Source organism: Coregonus clupeaformis, chromosome 9 (genome assembly GCF_020615455.1).
Source record: "Coregonus clupeaformis isolate EN_2021a chromosome 9, ASM2061545v1, whole genome shotgun sequence".
NCBI lineage: Eukaryota > Metazoa > Chordata > Actinopteri > Salmoniformes > Salmonidae > Coregonus > Coregonus clupeaformis.
The window spans coordinates 1641862-1661059 of record NC_059200.1 but is presented as its reverse complement, the minus strand read 5'-3'; the positions used below and the strand labels follow the sequence as shown (position 1 = coordinate 1661059).

General features: G+C 48.2%; 2 protein-coding genes across 13 annotated transcripts in view; one reads left to right on the top strand and one right to left on the bottom strand.

Moving 5' to 3' along the window:
• Nucleotides 1–46: 46 nt before the first annotated feature.
• Nucleotides 47–19198, bottom strand: part of LOC121547846 (peripheral plasma membrane protein CASK-like) — a 33523-nt gene continuing 14371 nt past the window's right edge. Inside the window, exons 3-23 of one of the 12 annotated variants that reach the window (XM_045222444.1) lie at nt 17713–17818; nt 17430–17513; nt 15518–15590; nt 11396–11498; nt 10729–10907; nt 10226–10348; nt 9668–9751; nt 9472–9571; nt 8063–8080; nt 7381–7383; nt 7015–7136; nt 6706–6783; nt 6458–6538; nt 3860–4048; nt 3669–3747; nt 3512–3597; nt 3301–3369; nt 3104–3172; nt 2977–3012; nt 701–739; nt 47–272 (exon numbers count right to left, since the gene is read on the bottom strand). In XM_045222444.1, coding sequence (XP_045078379.1) covers nt 72–272; nt 701–739; nt 2977–3012; nt 3104–3172; nt 3301–3369; nt 3512–3597; nt 3669–3747; nt 3860–4048; nt 6458–6538; nt 6706–6783; nt 7015–7136; nt 7381–7383; nt 8063–8080; nt 9472–9571; nt 9668–9751; nt 10226–10348; nt 10729–10907; nt 11396–11498; nt 15518–15590; nt 17430–17513; nt 17713–17818 — 1922 coding nt within the window. In that variant the 3' untranslated portion in view covers nt 47–71. Of the gene's footprint in view, nt 273–700; nt 740–2976; nt 3013–3103; nt 3173–3264; nt 3370–3511; nt 3598–3668; nt 3748–3859; nt 4049–6457; nt 6539–6705; nt 6784–7014; nt 7137–7380; nt 7384–8062; nt 8081–9471; nt 9572–9667; nt 9752–10225; nt 10349–10728; nt 10908–11395; nt 11499–15517; nt 15591–17429; nt 17514–17712; nt 17819–19198 lie in introns of all 12 variants that reach the window. The other 11 variants (XM_045222439.1, XM_045222437.1, XM_045222440.1 and 8 more) reach the window with 11 other exon arrangements.
• Nucleotides 12198–14465, top strand: LOC121547845 (probable G-protein coupled receptor 34). The gene is made up of 2 exons (XM_041859276.2): nt 12198–12496; nt 12897–14465. Exon 2 carries the CDS (start codon nt 12941–12943, stop codon nt 14192–14194), a length of 1254 nt encoding a protein of 417 aa, XP_041715210.1. The 5' UTR covers nt 12198–12496; nt 12897–12940; the 3' UTR covers nt 14195–14465.

Sequence of the window (19198 nt, the reverse complement as noted above, 5' to 3'; positions counted from 1 at the left end):
CCTGAATTGGAATTGGAATGGAAGTACCAACCCTGCCGGGTTGTACAGTATGGGTTCCATGGGTTCTGTCCTCACCACTCTTGTAGTTCTGGTGACGGTATGAGCCCTGCGGTTCCGTTCTTAGTGTTCTCCAGCTTGCCCTGCCACCAGTTATGGTCGTCCTTACTGATGATCTGGATGATGTCACCCACCCGGAAGCGGATCCCGGCCTCCTTACAGGGGATGAGGTCATCCTTGGCAGGGTCGTACTCAAACTGGGCACGCACGTAGATCTGAGGGAGGAAACGGAGAAACGTGATTGGTCAGGCCCGCTGATCTGGGAGGGAATAGGGGGACTGTGATTGATCAAGCTGGAGGTATGGAGGAAAGAGGTGATTTTGAATGGTCAAGCTCCTGACGAGAGCTGTACGGGACATTGATTGGTCAAAATGGCCACAATCGACACAGTAAACAAGCAAAGAAGCGGAGGAGGGAAGAAGAAGAAGAAGATAAATGAAATTAGGCAAATCAAAGAAAGCTGTACCATTTTAATCGTTCTGGTTGCCTCCGATTGGCTACATCTTACGAGCAAACAACCAACAATTTTAAATGTAGGGGGAGGGGGATTATGGACGCCAGCTAATGTTGGATCTACAAGAGCTACAATGAGGGATATACTGCATGGGATCTACTGCTACTTGGATCCACTGAGAGATCTTACCTTGATGGACATTTTGTCCTTGATGGCAGGTCTGGAGATCTAGGGAGTTGAGAGCATCACACACACACATCATGCAGTAGAAAACATACGGGACATCGACAAAGGAGGTGAGTGAGACTGAGGAGGACAGCTTGTGACGGGGGGACAGGGACATGTTACGACAGGGAGAAGGGGACATGTTACGACAGGGAGAAGGGGACATGTTACGACAGGGAGACGGGGACATGTTACGACAGGGAGACGGGTTACGACAGACAGGGTGACTTTGGCAATGAAACCCTTTATCTACTTCTCCACAGTCAGAATAACTCATGGACACCATTTTTATGTCTCTGTGTCCAATATGAAGGAAGTTGGAGGAATTTGTGTGAGCCAACACTAGCTAGCGTTAGCGCAATGACTGGAAGTCTATGGGTATCTGATAACATGCTAGTAGATACCCATAGACTTCCAGTCATTGCGCTAACACTAGTTAGCAATTGCGCTAGCGCTAGTTAGCAACTTCCTTCAAACTGCACACAGAGACATACAAATGGTATCCACAAGTTCAACTGACTCTGGGGAAGTAGATAAATGGCCTCATTGCCAACATCACGAAGTATCCCTTTTATACATGGAGGGGGAATTTAAGATGACATGGATCCAAATGATGTTTGACACATACACAGATATAGAGTGCATTCTAAAAGTATTCAGACCCCTTGACTTTTTCCACATTGTTACGTTACAAACTTTATAATAAAATTGATTAAATTGTTGTTTTTCTGATCAATCTACACACAATACCCCATAACGACAAAGCAAAAGCAGGTTTTCAGAAATTGTTGCAGATGTATATCACATTTACATAAGTATTCAGACCCTTTACTCAGTAATTTGTTGAAGCACCTTTGGCAGCGATTACAGCCTCGTGTCTTCTTGGGTATGACGCTACAAGCTTTGCACACCTGTATTTGGGGAGTTTCTCCCATTCTTCTCTCAGATCCTCTCAGGCTCGGTCAGGTTGAATGGGGAACGTCGCTGCACAGCTATTTTCAGGTCTCTCCAGAGATGTTCGATCGGGTTCAAGTCCGGGCTCTGGCTGGGCCACTCAAGGACATTCAGAGACTTGTCCCGAAGCCACACCTGCGTTGTTTTGGCTGTGTGCTTGAGGTCGTTGACCCGTTGGAAGGTGAACCTTCGCCCCAGTCTGAGGTCCAGAGCGCTCTGGAGCAGGTTTTCATAAAGGATCTCTCTCTGTACTTTGCTCTGTTCATCTTTCCCTCGATCCTGACTAGTCTCCCAGTCCCTGCCGCTGAAAAACATCCCCACAGCATGATGCTGCCACCACGCTTCACCGTAGGGATGGTGCCAGGTTTCCTCCAGACGTGACGCTTGGCATTCAGGCCAAAGAGTTCAATCTTGGTTTCATCAGACGAGAGAATCTTGTTTCTCATGGTCAGAGTCCTTTAGGTGCCTTTTGGCAAACTCCAAGCGGGCTGTCATGTGCCTTTTACTGAGGAGTGGCTTCCGTCTGGCCACTCTACCATAAAGGCCTGATTGGTGGAGTGCTGCAGAGATGGTTGTCATTCTGGAAGGTTCTCCCATCTCCCTGACCAAGGCCCTTCTCCCTCAATTGCTCAGTTTGGCCGGGCGGCCAGTTCTAGGAAGAGTCTTGGTGGTTCCAAACTTCTTCCATTTAAGAATGATGTAGGCCACTGTTCTTGGGGACCTTCAATGCAGCAGACATTTTTTGGTAGCCTAGATCTGTGCTTCGACACAATCCTGTCTCGGAGCTCTACGGACAATTCCTTCGACCTCATGGCTTGGTTTTTGCTCTGACGTGCACTGTCAACTGTGGGACCATATATAAACAGGTGTGTGCCTTTCCAAATCATGTCCAATCAATTGAATTTACCCCAGGTGGACTCCAATCAAGTTGTAGAAACATCTCAAGGATAATCAATGGAAACAGGATGCACCTGAGCTCAATTTAGAGTCTCATAGCAAAGGGTCTGAATACTTACGTAAATAAGGTATTTCTGTTTTCGCTTTGTCATTATGGGGTAACATTATGTAACGTAACAAAATGTGTAAAACGTGAAGGGGTCTGAATACTTTCCGAATGCACTGTACACACAAACGCAGAGACATACACACAGATACACACAGAGACGTACACACACACACAAACAAGCAAATGGTGTCCCTGGTATAGACAAAGCCATGTGAGAGATGACGAGTCCGACAGGAGAGAAGACTGGAGGAGTTAGGGAAGGGAAGTGTATAGCGCTCACCTGTCGTCCTTTAGGCTGGATGGTAGAGGGCAGATCCTACACACAGAGTTAACACAGAGTTAATACACATCTAATACAACACAATAGAGTCATCTGACAGAAGCTATATCAAGCCACAGATCCTCACCAGGATGGAGCTAGTGACGCTAGCGTGGCCGTTGGCTGGCGACTGTCTGGATAGGTCTGGGGACTCTTTCTGCAGACACACATGAACAAAAAAAGGTGAAAAACATCCCAACAGAAAATGGCTTATAACTGAAGAATAGAATGCTCCTTTACCCCATTTACCTGATTTTCTAGAGACACAAGAGAATCGGTCCATACCTCGCAAGACATGGACTGGGACCGGTAGCTGGGGACGATCTTAAAGGTAATGCTCCCTCGCATTTCCCTCTGTGGGGACAACATTATGATCAAATGATCACAACCAATAAGAGTCTTACACTGATACACACATGTATTGTAGTAATGTTTAAGGACAAATCAAGCTGATTGGACAATGGTGAGAACAACAGAATCTGATTGGACTACACACCAGCATCTTCTGGAGCTGTTCTACGGTCTGATTGGCCACGCTGATCCCGTTGATCTCTCTGATCTCGTCTCCGACATGCAGCGTACCTAAAAAAGAGTGAGGGTGAATGTGGGTTTGTTTGTGCTAGGGTGTACGGCATATTCCAAGTGTCCTGTACCTTGTCTGTGTATCATTCCTCCGTGCATGATACGGGCCACGATGCAGTGGTTCAGATCGTTCATCTTCAGAGTGATGCCCTGAAGACGTCAAGGGTGGAAGGTCAAACAGGAAGAGTCAGTAAATGTGTATGTGTGGTCGGTGTGTGTGTGTGTGTGTGTGTGTGTGTGTGTGTGTGTGTGTGTGTCGTACCATAGGTTCGTCAGTATTCTTCTGGAACTGAACCAGGCGTACTCTCGTCACGTTCTCCAGGTCCATGTCTCCGTTGGTGCTCTCGGGAGAGTCTCCGTTCAGGTAGGGTGAGGTGGGCGGGGGGGTCACCCTCAGAGCCTCATCACTGTACACCTCATGGGCCACCACATCATGGGTCTGGAGCAAGGCCTACCCACACACAGTCATTAAACATGGATTATACTGGATCATGCAAGTCTACTGTAAGACACACCCTCACACAGACACATCTACAGCAGACAATGAGTGTGCAATATGGCCTTTTAAACAACAGGGGGCACACAAGGTACATAATATAGCCTGTTAGTAAGGAAGAGACTGAGGACATGGTTATGGGGTCACATACAGAGGCATGTGTTTGAGAGAGAGAGGAATGTACATGGAACAGAGAGCATGGCTTACACTAACCCTCTTTCTGACACCACCGAATGTCACTGACACACAACGTGTCGCAACACCTCCCTACCTACTACACACACACACCACTGGTAACTTCATAACCTGCCTCCTATTAAAACAGAGCAGCCCCAAGACATTTTAGCTGCAAGGCATTATTTGCTTGGTCTTATGAAACGTGACTAAAAGACTGGGTAAGCTACTATGGGTCTACAAAAAATACTTGTATCCAGATGGAATATACGTTTTTTTAAATCTTGTGTCACCAGGTAAGGGGACCCCCACCTTCTTTAGCCCAAGCCACTGTGTCAGTCTGTAGGCTGAGCGAAAAGGAGAGGGCTCCCAGCGTTGAGATGTCAGTATTTGTATCAGAACAGAAATACCCTCTGGGTCAGAGACTAAGCAGAGGTTAGAGGATGGACAGCCAAACACACCTCAGCTTTAAAAAGGTGCACTACGCAGAAATGCTCCGCCATTTCCTAGTTGCTAAAATTCTAATTGTTTGCCTAATTTCGGTTTATGTGACAAAACAAGCAAGTATAGTGCAGAGAATCATTGTACCATCTAAACCGCTGTGAAATATATTTTCCATCACCAAAATTAATGTATTTTCAGCTGTTTGAAGCTGGTGTACAAAACCAAAAGTAAAAAACGCAAAAACGAAACATAAGAATGGGAAGCATAGAAATGGCCACATAGAACAGATCTACCGCTTCTTAGACTCACTTTCAATGAGAAAGACAGATAAATAAATAATAAATAGGTCATTTAGCAGACGCTCTTATCCAGAGCGACTTACAGGAGCAATTAGGGTTAAGTGCCTTGCTCAAGGGCACATCGACAGATTTTTCACCTAGTCGGCTCGGGGATTAGAACCAGCGACCTTTCGGTTACTGGCACAACGCTCTTAACCGCTAAGCTATCTGCCGCCCTAGGATCTATAACTAACATTTCTATGTGAATTTGGTCAGGCTGCCCAAAAGGTTACATATTTCAGCTTTAACTGTAACATACAGCCACAGATTTTTCTGCCATTGAAATCCTTGGGCGGGCCACCTAAGCGTTTTTTCGGGCCGCCTAAGTCCCAAAAAAATGTCAGCATGGAAAAAGCTTTCAGTTTAAACTTAAAAACGACTAAAGCCAGAAAGTATTTAGAAAAGATAATGGACCAATATATTTTTACATTATAATCTTTGAGAACTAACAATCACCAAAATAAAAGCTAGACAGTCAGGAAGAACAGAAAATTCCCAAAACAATTAATTTAGCAGAATAGATGTTATTATGTTTGAGCAAAAGAACTCCACATTAACCATGGCAAAATACATAGAATTGGAGGAAATTAGCTTTAAAACGGCTACATTTTCTCTCAGTTCCATAGCAAAATGTGTAGAATTGCAGGAAATTAGCTTTAAAACTGCAAAATGTCTCTCAGCTCCATGGAGAAATGTGTAGAATAGCAGGAAATGCTAAACCTTCTCTACACAGCCAAGATGTGGACCTGTAAAATGTTCCCTAAAATTCAGCCGCGCCGACAACGCCCATTACCACGACCCCTGCCACGCCCCTTTTTGATCCAGAAAAAACCCTGACACCAGAGGAGATGAAGAGAGAAAGAGGAGAACATTCCAGAAAAGCAGACCGTTTTTTTCTCTTATTCTTTTTTTTACCTTCTATTTTGACTAATGAGTCCTTCCAACTCAAGTGTTTAAAATACAGAATGTAACCCCCTAACAGAAAGCAGTCTGTACACCATAAACCCCAAAATGGAGCAAAGTATGCAAAACAACACATCCAAGTTCCCATGTGACCTAACGTAAGTTAAATCCCCTTCAAATAAGAAGTTTGATTAGATTTAGCCAAGACCCCATGATCCCAGTTCCTCACCAGTGATCCCACTAGAGACAGGTCCGTGGCTGTGGCTCTGCTGTTGACCTCTGCTGTTGCTGTAGCCCCACCCATAAACCTGTCTGCTATATCTGACAGCCCCTCCCCTTTTTCTTGCTGATCTAACAGATTACTCCCTCCCTCCATACCTGGTGGTCTATAGTGGACAAACTAAGGAGCTCGACCCAGTCATGATAATTTGTTTACACACACACACACACACACACACACACACACACACGAGGAGAGAGAGAGAGAGAGATGGAGATGACCCACCATGAAGTGTGGCTGTGTGAGGATCCTCCGGAGTTCCTTGGCCTCCATGTTTTCGGGGTAACAGGAGATTGTCTCCAGTACCTAAAGGAGAAGAGAGGAAGTACAATTATAGTATCATATAAGAGCTTCAACACTTAATGCAAAACATTAACAAACCCCAAAATGAATACTAACCAAAACAACAAAATAAAGTCTTTGACAAGCACTAGTCCCACAAGAAAAGAGGTGTCGTGACCAAGGCCACTCACCTCTTTGGCTCTCTGTACTCCATCACTGGGAGGGTTTCTGATCTGAGGAGACGACCTGGTGTTGATCTGGTCATAGAGCTGGGACACCAGGGAGAGAGACATTATTATTCGGTCATCTTTCACATATCCTTCCTAACATAACATTTTTTGGTCTTTTATGTATTAATGGTGCTTTATAAATAAAATGCATTTTCATTCCCAATGAATAATGTGGTGTGTCTGAGCATGCATAGCTCTTTACCTGTGTCAAAGTGCCTGCCACCTAGTGGACTTGACATGAAACTGCATGTGTGTGTGTAGCCCACTCACGTCCAGCAGTGTGTGTAGGTGCTGGTCCTGGAAGACGCTGTGTAAGAAGTCCAGATCTTTCTCACTGCAGTCGGTCAGAGCATGGATCTCCTCCAGGCTGTCCAGCACCTGAGATACTGCTCCTACACACACACACAGGTTATAAAACACACACACACAGGTTATAGCACACACACACATACACAGGTTATAGCACACACACACAGGTTAAAGCACATACACACGTACACCAATTATAAGTAGCCAATACTGTAAAAACAGAAAGATTTAGATTTAACACAAACAAAAATACATATAACGAAAAACAAGGACAAACACATTTACAGACACCACACAGCTAGAAACAGAAGTGTTAGGCTAGAGTACCTGCTACATGCAGCGAAAGCAACAGAGACGGCAGAACAGGACGGGACAGAACAGAACAGAAGTACGTCCCATCATCAATATGACAGATTAGACACAGGAAGGAAGGAATAAACCATATCACATGGGATGGAGATAGATGGTATGGAGGTCATGTCATGTGATGGGTTAGTTCAGGTTAGTGAAGGCTGGATCTAGAGATTGTATGGAAGACTAAAGTTAGTTGCCATGCTATTTTAATAAAATAGAAAAACACTGCACACATAGAAATAGGTTAGAACATTTTCAGCTTGTCCTCAAAGGTCATGACAGGTCCAGATTGGATGCGCCACTGACAACGGTTGTGATTGGATCAAATGGAAGCCGTGCAGGCACGCAGCCACCTCATTGGCTGTCGGTGGTGTGACATCACAATGCACACAGAGTCTACTTCCCAATACTTCTGGTTGGCTTCCTGTCCATCTCACCTTGGAGTTCAATTCGCCCCATCAACTGACACAGAGTCAGATATTGTTTCATCCCCCAAATAGGTAAAGTGAGGAAGTTGTTTTAGAGTATTGGGATGCGAGTCATCAAGGGTGCTACAGGCAAGCAGAGGACCGATGGGGGGGCGGAGGGGGTAGTTTAATAGATGGTGATGATTTCATGATGATGTCACACCAGGAAGCTACGTGGGGATACCTACTTTCAGCGGCTAGCAGTCCTACAGAGAGCGCCGCATTGCAACAAAACCACAGAGAAGAGAATTGAGAGAGGGGAAAGATTTAGAAGACAAGAGAAAGAGAGGGATTGTGTAGAGAGAGAGAAAAGAGGATGGCAGTAAGGATGAAAGACAAGACAGAGAGAGAGAGAGAGAGCAAAAAGGGAGAGAGAGAGATAGAGTAAGCAAAAAGCAGAGGTTGTGTTGACTCTAGAAGTGTCTGGAGCTGTGGGCATCTGGCTAAAGTAGCAAAGATGCCGTTCCGATTAAAAAAGGTCCTTTACTCATACACTGCTCCCCCCTCCCCTCTCCCGTCTCCCCCCTCCCCTCCTAACACACACACCCCACAGGAAAGTGAATTCCATCCCTAAGCATTTTCTTTTTAGACTTCAGCACCATAAAGGACACTGACTGTGCAGAAAGGAGGGCAGAAATAGTCACAAAACAGAGTGATGCAATGAGGCTGTCTGGACTCACAAGAGGAAGACCAGACTATCACCTACATTGTCTCTAATGCTTTTTCTATGACCCACTCAGTCGGACTCTGTACCGCTCCCATTTTCCCCAAAGTTTGTCAGATGTTTTCATCCTGAAAAGTGGTCTAATGTGGAGCCCACGCCTCGTCACACTGTCTGTTGTGTAGATCCAGCTATACGCCTTAATCCCAAATGCATGGGAAGGATAGGCACCATTTCATTTGACCATTTTAGATGGAGCCCATCTAAAAGGCATCTAACTAGATCTACAAACCAGATCACGTGGGACATGCACTCATCACAACATTAGAGCCCTTTTTAGGTCTGAGAACATCTGACAAACATAGCATTCAGTGCAGTAGGCTATTTGACAGAGAGGGCGGCAGGTAGTGGATTAACCCTTTGTTCCCCCATAGATAATGTCCATAGGAAGTGAAAGTGCATCCCCGAGACAGAGACAGGGAAGTGAGGGCATTGGGCAACGCTAGCCTGGGCACCTCTGTTTCCTTTTTCCACCAATCAGGGGGATTTATAAAAAGACAGAGGCTACCACAGAGACCAGGGCCTGAATGTTCCACTGCTGTTCTGATCTGAACACTGGATTGGTTGTGTGGTTAGCTACTGCCTGTGTCATCTGATTACCAGGAAATTAGCTAACGTTGAGGCTTGGTTGAGGTTGAGGCGCTTACAAAAGTGATAGAAATGTGAAATCATCATCGTTCTTACATGACGAGCATCCTTTTCTACAGAAGTTGGCTATAGTTGTAGAAATCTATGAGAAGTGAAAAATCACCAGGGGTGTGCTTTAGGACTGTCCGTGGGACAATGAGCTAGCAACACAAACTACGTAAGCGATTGTTGCCATGACATCCGTTCCCCTGACACTGCTCGGCTTGGGAGGAGAGCGGCGGGTCTTACCTGAGGAGGTGGGGTCTTCAGAGAAGTCAGGCATCTCCTCTGGTGGGTCTCCGTAGAAGGAGTTAAACTTGTGGCTGGAGACAGCAGCTAACACTGCCCCCTAGGACAACACAAAGAACAAGAATGGATTGACTGATTGGATGGTTGATTAATTGGTTGGTTGATTGATTGATTGAAGATCATCACTTGTGTGTACCTTGAGTTTCCTCCTTGCGTTAAACTTCCTCAGCTGCTCCACCGTCTCTGGCAGGTGGATCTTGTAGGCATACCTGTCCCTCTCCTGGAGGGAGAACACACACACACAGAGAGGTGAACGCCTGTCCCTCACATAGAGGTGAACGCCTGTCCCTCACAGAGAGGTGAACGCCTGTCCCTCACAGAGAGGTGAACGCCTGTTCCTCACAGAGGTGAACGCCTGTTCCTCACAGAGAGGTGAATACCACACAACACTAATAAAGACAAAACACTAACAGTTTCCACTCAATAAACTAGACCGTATTCTCTGGGTTGTGAAAGTAGCTGATGCAGGGGTCGGTCTCCTGCGGGGGAGGAAGTTATGAGAAAACCAACAAATAGCCAAGTGTTAGTTTCATATTAGGTTATAATCAAGGTCTCTCTATGACTACGTGTTAAGAGTTGAGGTTAAGGCTGTGTCTGCAACTTCAGCATCGTGCAGACAGGGCTTTGAGTGTGTGTGCAAGCGTGCAAGTGAACGAGTGTGTGTGTGTGTGTGTGTCTGCATGCGTGTTCCCACCTTGAGCCAGGGGTGGTTGAGGGCCTCGTAGACAGTGATCCTCTCTGCAGGGTCAAGCATGAGCATGCGGCGCACCAGGTCCTTGGCGCTCTCCGAGATGTGGCTCCACTGGCGTGGGTTCATCTAGAGGGGGGGCGGGTCACACACACACACGCTCTCAGATGGATGTAGGGCTGCACCACCCGGGGGTATGCCGGCTACGTTTATCACCTTGGACAGTACATACCTGGAGCTTTTTAACGTAGCTATAGATATAAGGAACGTTGCCAAGTAAACATACCCCGCACAGAAACAGAATTAGGACTGTTCTATATGGTACATTCTGAATGCTCTGTACAGGCCTTAAGAAGGACTTTATTTATATCCAACTGGGGCAAGCCTTAGCTTGTGGTTGCTAACCACGTGCAATGACCAGCAGCCACAGGTTTCACATCCGCCCCTTTCTCTGCCTTGTAGTGTGTGTGTGTGTGTGTGTTAGAGGGCAGTTTTGGAAAATCAACTACTACCTTATATTTCCCTTTAATGATAGCCTCAAACAGGCGTTCCTTGGTGCCGTAGAAGGGCAGGCAGCCAGACAGCAGGATGAACAGGATGACTCCACAGCCCCACACGTCTACAGGCTTACCATACGGCTCTCTCTTCACCACCTCTGGGGCCATGAAGTGGGGGGTGCCTACTCGACCTGGGGAGGAGGGAGGGTTAGAGTGTGGGTTTACACACAGATACGAGAGAGGGAGAGGGAGAGGGAGAGAGCAGAGCAAGAGAGGAGAGCGAGAGCAGAGAGCGAGAGAGAGCAGAGCGAGAGAGCAGAGCGAGAGAGAGAGAGCAGAGCGAGAGAGAGAGCAGAGCGAGAGAGAGAGCAGAGCGAGAGAGAGAGCAGAGAGAGAGAGCAGAGAGAGAGAGCAGAGAGAGAGAACAGAGCGAGAGAGAGCACATAGCTAGAGAGAGAGAGAGAGCAGAGAGAGAGAACAGAGCTAGAGAGAGAGAGCAGAGCGAGAGAGAGAGAACAGAGCTAGAGAGAGAGAGCAGAGCGAGAGAGAGAGAGAGAGAGAGCAGAGAGCAGAGAGCAGAGAGCGAGAGCAGAGCGAGAGAGAGAGAGAGAGAGAGAGAGAGACAGAGAGAGAGAGCAGAGCGAGAGAGAACGATAAATCCACAGTCAGTATAGAGTACCTCCTGCCACCAGGCCTGACTCTCCCAGCTGTATGGCCACTCCAAACCCCCCCAGCTTGACTGGAGCAGAGTTCTCCTTAGAGGCCAGCAGGACACAGTGAGGCTACAAGACAGGACCAAGACAGAGAGAGATGGAGGGATTGGGTTCAACATTTTGTACCATACTATTCTAGTAAAACCTTGATAGTGCTGGACCAAAAGGCTGTTCCTAGACAGGACTAAGGCAGAGAGCTACAGTCCAACTGATAGTTAAGGGCGGAGAAAAGAAAGGAGGAGGACGACACTGGACAGATCGAGAGAACACCAGAGAAAGGAGGAAGAGAGGAGACAGGAGGAAATAGAAGAGATTGCGGATGAGTAGCAGAGTGCAGCACTGGAGTACGTGACAGTCAGCCTCTGTGGTCTCGCAGCGCTGGTTTCCTCCGCCTTGCCTGCACATCACTCTGGAGGAGAGGGGGGAGGATGGGGTCTGTGGTCTGAAGGCTCTGATAGCTGCTAACAGCTGACAAGGGGTTGGTGGGGGGAGGTGTGAGAGAATAACATCTCGAGGCACAGAGAGAGAGAGAGAGAGAGAGAGAGAGAGAGAGAGAGAGAGAGAGAGAGAGAGAGAGGCAGAGAGAGAGAGAGAGAGAGAGAGAGAGAGGGAGAGAGAGAGAGAGAGAGAGAGACACAGACAGAGAGAGAGAGAGAGAGAGAGCGCGAGAGAGAGAGAGCGCGAGAGAGAGAGAGCGCGAGAGAGAGAGAGCGCGAGAGAGAGAGAGCGCGAGAGAGAGAGAGCGCGAGAGAGAGAGAGCGAGAGAGAGAAGTGAAGAAACTCAGACAAGACATCTGAACCAGAGAGAGGAAGATAGAGAGGAGGAAAGAGAGCGAGGGAGGAGAGCTCAGAGTAGCAGATGCAGTAACAGACTCGTACTTTTGAGCAAAAGAGACAAAGAAAGAAAGGTGAAAGGTGTGTCGGAGAGTAACGAGAGAAGTCCCAACACTATCCCACAGAACCTGATAACCAAGGGACAGCAGGACCAGGGGCTGTTAAAGGATATGGAACAATTCACACACTCAAACTACAGCTGGAGAGTCTCTGACATGGAGGGAATCTGGATGGTGAGTGAGATCATGTCTTCATAAAATCATCAGTGAATCGGTCTGTGTGAATCTGTGTGAGACTACTAGGCAGGCCACGTTCTTTACTTGGTGCTAAATCCAAAATAGGTCGTAGGTACAATACAATAATTGCACTTCAAGTAGTGGTTGATTTTTCATTACTTATTGTCCTGCTACAGGGTAGTAACTTGAAAAACAACTTGAAGTGGTAAAAGTTGTGACATTTCAAAATAGATTAGTTACTTGAGACTACAGTGCTTTGTCAATGCAAACCATATCTGCAAACCGCCAAAGTCCTTTCCTGTTAACAGCCCACAGCTTTGACATGTCCGTTTTTCATCCTTATCAATAAAAAACATCTCTCCACCCCCGCCTCTCTCTCTCCCTCTTTTCTTCACAGCACTGAAGATCTGCTGGTCCTAGAGACACCCCCGCCTCGACACAATGACCACTCTTCTCTCCTCCCCCCTTTCCACCTCATCTCCCCTCTCCTCCTCTTCCTTCCCCCTCTCCAATACCACCCATCCTCTCTCTACCTCCTCCTCCTTCCTTTTCTCCTCCACCTCCTTCCCCCTCTCCCCCTCTCCAAACCAGACCCTCTGTAATCTAGATGACGGTGCACTGCGCCTCCCCCTGGTCTTCCTATACTCCCTCTTCTTCCTCCTGGGTCTGGTAGGTAACCTGCTGGCCCTGTGGGTCTTCCTCTTCCTCCACTCCAGAAGGAACTCTGTCCGGGTGTTCCTCATCAACGTGGCTATAGCTGACCTGGTGCTCCTGGCTTGCCTTCCCTTCAGAGTCCTCTACCATGCTAATGGGAACCGCTGGATCCTCGGCCCCTTGGTCTGTAAAGTGGTGGGCAACCTCTTCTACATGAACATGTATATTAGTATCACTCTGTTGGGGTTCATTAGTCTGGATAGGTATGTGAAGCTGAAGGGGCGGGGCGGAGCGGGGAGGGGCCTGGCCAGTAGGCTGAGAGGCGGGGGATGGAGCTGGGTGGCGTGCGGGGCGCTCTGGGGGCTGTCCCTGGTGGCGGCCGTGCCCATGATCGCCATGTCGGAGGGCAACGAGGAACCTGGGAAGTGTTTCCAGTATAAGCAGCGGCGTGGGGCGAAGGGGAAGGCTTACTTTAACATGGCTCTGGTGCTGCTGTTCTGGGGAGTGTTCTGCCTGCTGGTTGTATCCTATGGGAAGATAGCCATGCGCCTCCTTAAGGTGTCCAGGGATAAACCGGACCTCCCCAACGCCCACCGCTACGGCTGCACCGCCAGGAAGTCCTTCTTCGTGCTCTTCCTGTTCACCGTCTGCTTCGGGCCCTATCACGCCTTCCGCCCAGTCTACGTCCTCTCCCAGCTCAGCCAATCCCCAGCCTGTGATTACTTGCGCCTGGTGGACAGGACCAATGAAGTCATGTTGTTGTTCTCCGCCTTCAATGCCGTCCTGGACCCTGTGATGTACTTCCTGTTGTCGGGCTCGGTGCGTAAGGCCGCCGTGAAAGCCCTGGGACAGAGCCTCGGCAACCGGCTCCACTTCCTTAATGACGGGACCTCCAACAGCTCGGTAACAGAGTTCAGACGGACCTCTCTGTCCGTCATCTCCCCAAACACCGCCATTAACCCCTCCCACACGCCCAGGACCAGCCTCTGTCTGATTAGCCCCACCCTCCGCCCTGGTACAGCCATAGTGGCAAAGCAGTGACTTTACAGACTTCATTGTTTTACTTCATGGGCTTTAACTCTATTTCCATTGTAATGTATACCATGTACTAAACAACTGAAGTAGGTGACAAGGGCCAACGTCTAGAACTGGGCTCAGTTACCTATAATGGAACGGACCAGATTTCCTGAATCAAAGTGATATAAATGCCTGTGTCCGCGCTGTTTGTTAACTAATAGTCAGTAATATGTGACACAATCGTATCTGATATAACACTGTACAAAGTCAATCAATAAATACATGTGAGCTTAAATGGTATAAGATGACAGTTTTGTACCAACAAAATGAAGGACAGGAGGTCACTGAAAAGGATTGTAAAGTAGCCTTGGGGTGAAACCTGAATGACTGATAAGCAGCATACACACTCCCCTCTACTGGTTGTATTACGTACTACCACTACAGCTGTCTAATACATTTACATTTACATTTTAGTCATTTAGCAGAGGCTCTTATCCAGAGCCACTTACAGTTAGTGAGTGCATACATTTTCATACTGGCCCCACGTGGGAAAGACGAACCCACAACCCTGGCGTTGCAAGCGCCATGCTCTACCAACTGAGCTACAGGGGACTAATACTCACACAGGCACCATGACACACACACACTGAAACACTAACACTGAAACACTGTCTGACACCCACAATTCTTACAACCCAAATCATAAGTATTCAAACAGACAAATACACACACACCAACAAACAAAAATACACCTTGCATATAAACATCACATACACACAACACAGGGGGAGTGTGTAACTGTGTAAACACACACTCACACACTGACTTACTGACATTGGTATTAACACACACGCAAAAGCTCCCCTTATCCCCTCTGGGAGTCACCAAATGTGTCTGTCTGTGTCCATCAGACTAAAGTAATGGAGCAGGATGGACAGTGTCTGTCTGTCCAATGAGGCCCGTGGGCAGGGCTCGCTCCATCTGGTCTGGCTTTTTGGCCTACTGTATGTTAGAGAGGTAATCCTGAAGCTGTGCTTTCTGGCCTATCAAACAGGGTTTCAGCAGGGTTTCCCCTTACACTACACACTAATCCAGCCCCAGCTTAACTCACCTTCATTCCTAGTTGGCCTACTACTACTGCTGCTACAACCCAATGGGCTGATGGGTCAGTTATCGTTGGGTTACTCAATATACAAAAATATACACTCAATACGAGAAGACAGACGGTGGATCACCAATGGTTACTTCGTTATGTTTGAAATCAATAGATGCCATTAGAAGAAGTGTCAACAGTGCTGTTTAGATAAGGGGGACGTGGGACTGGAGATGTGGGGTGGGGGAGCTTACCTTCACGTCACGGTGAATCACGTTGTTGTCATGGCAATACCGCAGCGCCTCCAAGATCTGTCTCATGTAGTGACTATAAGACAAGAATGAAGAGGAAGGGGGGGAGAGAGAGAACGGGAGGGAGAGAGAGAGAGAACGAAGAGGGAGGGAGAGAGAGAGAGAACGAAGAGGGAGGGAGAGAGAGAGAGAACGAAGAGGGAGGGGGAGAGAGAGAGAACGAAGAGGGAGGGGGAGAGAGAGAACGAAGAGGGAGGGGGAGAGAGAGAACGAAGAGGGAGGGGGAGAGAGAGAACGAAGAGGGAGGGGGAGAGAGAGAACGAAGAGGGAGGGAGAGAGAGAACGAAGAGGGAGGGGGGAGAGAGAACGAAGAGGGAGGGGGGAGAGAGAGAACGAAGAGGGAGGGGGGAGAGAGAACGAAGAGGGAGGGGGGAGAGAGAGACGAAGAGGGAGGGGGAGAGAGAGAACGAAGAGGGAGGGGGAGAGAGAGAACGAAGAGGGAGGGGGAAGAGAGAACGAAGAGGGAGGGGGGAGAGAGAACGAAGAGGGAGGGGGGAGAGAGAGAACGAAGAGGGAGGGGGAGAGAGAGAAACGAAGAGGGAGGGGGAGAGAGAACGAAGAGGGAGGGGGGAGAGAGAATGAAGAGGGAGGGGGAGAGAGAGAACGAAGAGGGAGGGGGAGAGAGAACGAAGAGGGAGGGGGGAGAGAGAACGAAGAGGGAGGGGGGGAGAGAGAACGAAGAGGGAGGGGGGAGAGAGAGAACGAATAGGGAGGGGGAGAGAGAGAACGAAGAGGGAGGGGGAGAGAGAGAACGAAGAGGGAGGGGGGAGAGAGAGAACGAAGAGGGAGGGGGGAGAGAGAGAACGAAGAGGGAGGGGGGAGAGAGAGAACGAAGAGGGAGGGGGAGAGAGAGAACGAAGAGGGAGGGGGAGAGAGAGAACGAAGAGGGAGGGGGGAGAGAGAACGAAGAGGGAGGGGGGAGAGAGAGAACGAAGAGGGAGGGGGAGAGAGAAAGCGAAGAGGGAGGGGGAGAGAGAGAGAACGAAGAGGGAGGGGGAGAGAGAGAGAACGAAGAGGGAGGGGGAGAGAGAGAGAACGAAGAGGGAGGGGGAGAGAGAGAACGAAGAGGGAGGGGGAGAAAGAGAACGAAGAGGGAGGGAGAGAGAGAATGAAGAGGGAGGGGAGAGAGAATGAATGAAGAGGGAGGGAGAGAGAGAGAGAATGAATGAAGAGGGAGGGGGAGAGAGAATGAATGAAGAGGGAGGGGGAGAGAGAATGAATGAAGAGGGAGGGAGAGAGAATGAAGAGGGAGGGGGAGAGAGAATGAAGAGGGAGGGAGAGAATGAAGAGGGAGGGAGAGAATGAAGAGGGAGGGAGAGAATGAAGAGGGAGAGAGAGAATGAAGAGGGAGAGAGAGAATGAAGAGGGAGAGAGAGAATGAAGAGGGAGAGAGAGAATGAAGAGGGAGATGAAGAGGGAGGGGGAGAGAGAACGAAGAGGGAGAGGGAGAGAGAGAATGAAGAGGGAGGGGGAGAGAGAATGAAGAGGGAGGGGGAGAGAGAGAATGAAGAGTGAGGGGGAGAGAGAGAATGAAGAGTGAGGGGGAGAGAGAGAATGAAGAGTGAGTGAGGGAATTAGCAACGCCGCTACTTCTTAGAGAGCTCCTTCTAAAAGCAGTTCTAATCACAGGCATGTAGAGTCCCCAAGGTTCTCATCATCCTACCACTGAATACAAGGCCACTTACTCCAAATGAGGCCTTCCGTGAAAATGTCAATGTGACGTGTGTTTAACTGGCTACGGCTTCACTGTAGACAAAGCCCACATCAGCCCGCTTCACAATTTCAAAACAAGTCAGCTCCGTCCATACTGGAGCAGCAGAGAGGAAATATGGGAACGTAAGAGTCAAGTTTTTACCTGGCTACGGCTTCACTGTAGACAAAACCAGCATCCGCCCGCTTCACAGTCTCAAAACACAGGTCAGCTGTATCCATACTATGTCAGAGAGGTAGAAATCACATAAGATAGAACTTTATTGAATTTGGATTACACCGTTAGTACAGAAAGTGAATAGGGAGGGCCCACTCCAAAATATCAAGTCAATTCTAGAACAGAAATTATACAATTTAGTCCATTCTAGAATAGAAAGTCAATAGGTGACCATTCAAGAAACAAAATGGCCAAAACACAACCAACTTACAACTCAAAGACCATGTAGAGCATGCCATCTGAGCTGTAGGTTTCTAGTAGCTCTACGATGTGAGGGTGCTTCAGCATGTGACAGATACTGGCCTCTCTCTTCAGATCTGTGGAGGAAACAGGAGAGATAAGAGATGGAACCCATTTTCCAGCATTGAGATGCATCCGTTTGTCCTCTTTCCTCCTTCTAGGTGTATCCCCTCATCCCCCTGTTTTCCCTGACCTCTCCTCCGCAGTGACCCAGTTGGCAAACTCCAGTCGGAGCGCAGGAGGGAGGTTAAGAGAAGAGGAAATACCTCCGGCACTTGTTCGTGTTTTCATTCCCTCTCTACTCGAACCACATAAACATCAAAGGAGATTAACATGGAGGGGTGCACGTGTGCAGCCAGGGAGGCTTGACTGCAGCGCGGGAAGCACACACACACACACACACACACACACACACACACACAGGAAGCAGCAAAGACTAAGCAGCAGAAGAAGCACACATTACACACACACACACACACACCGAAGGGGGTGGAAATAGTTGAAAAAGTGAAGCTGTGGGAGCTCATGTGGTACTAGAGGATTGGTCTGGAGTTGGACCCAGTCAGACACAATGCACTGTTGTTCTCTTCTGTTCTGCAGTTCACTTCACCCTATAGAGACCTCATTTACACACTCCCCTCCAGTCGACTAGTCTGCAGAGACCACAAACGTGTGTGTGTGTGTGTGTGTGTGTGCTGTGTTGTGACGGGCCTAGCTCATGACGCAAGTCCCAGAGACTCCGTCCTGATTCTCTCACTATCTCTGTGTTGAGTCTCTCTCTCTCATTCCTCCATCTCCCTCCCCCTCTCATACACAGAAGAAGAGTAGGAGACCGAGAGAGAGAAAAACAGAACACATCATGATACAAGGTAGTAACTGAGGAGGGTATAGTCTAACAGTATGGACTTAGTGGTCAGCGCAGCAGCATAGATGTGCTCTCTATATGCGCTCATTCATGTTCAATGAAGCCCACAGTCTGATTGCTAACTCAAAATGTCACCGCACACAATTAACACGACTGCTTTCTGTGAGTTTCTGTAAAACTACAGCGGGAGGGGAGGGAGAGGTTAGTTTCATCGGGGGTCCAACTGTCTTTTCTGCCAGCGCTGTGGGGTTTTAAATGAAAGTGACATTTACGAGTTCCATTCAGCACAACTCTTGAGCTAGAAATGAACCTCTCAGCATTCAAACATAGTGGAGGGCCTCTCCCTCTAGTCTTCTCTGTGTTGCTCTACCGCTTCCTACTCTGTGTTGCTCTACCGCTTCCTCTCTACCTTTCTCCCCCTCCCTGATTAGCACATATTCTCTCCCTCTATCAGTTTACTAGGTTCTTCCAGACCCAGACTCTCTCCCTCTATCAGTTTACTAGGTTCTTCCAGACCCAGACCCTCTCCCTCTATCAGTTTACTAGGTTCTTCCAGACCCAGACCCTCTCCCTCTATCAGTTTACTAGGTTC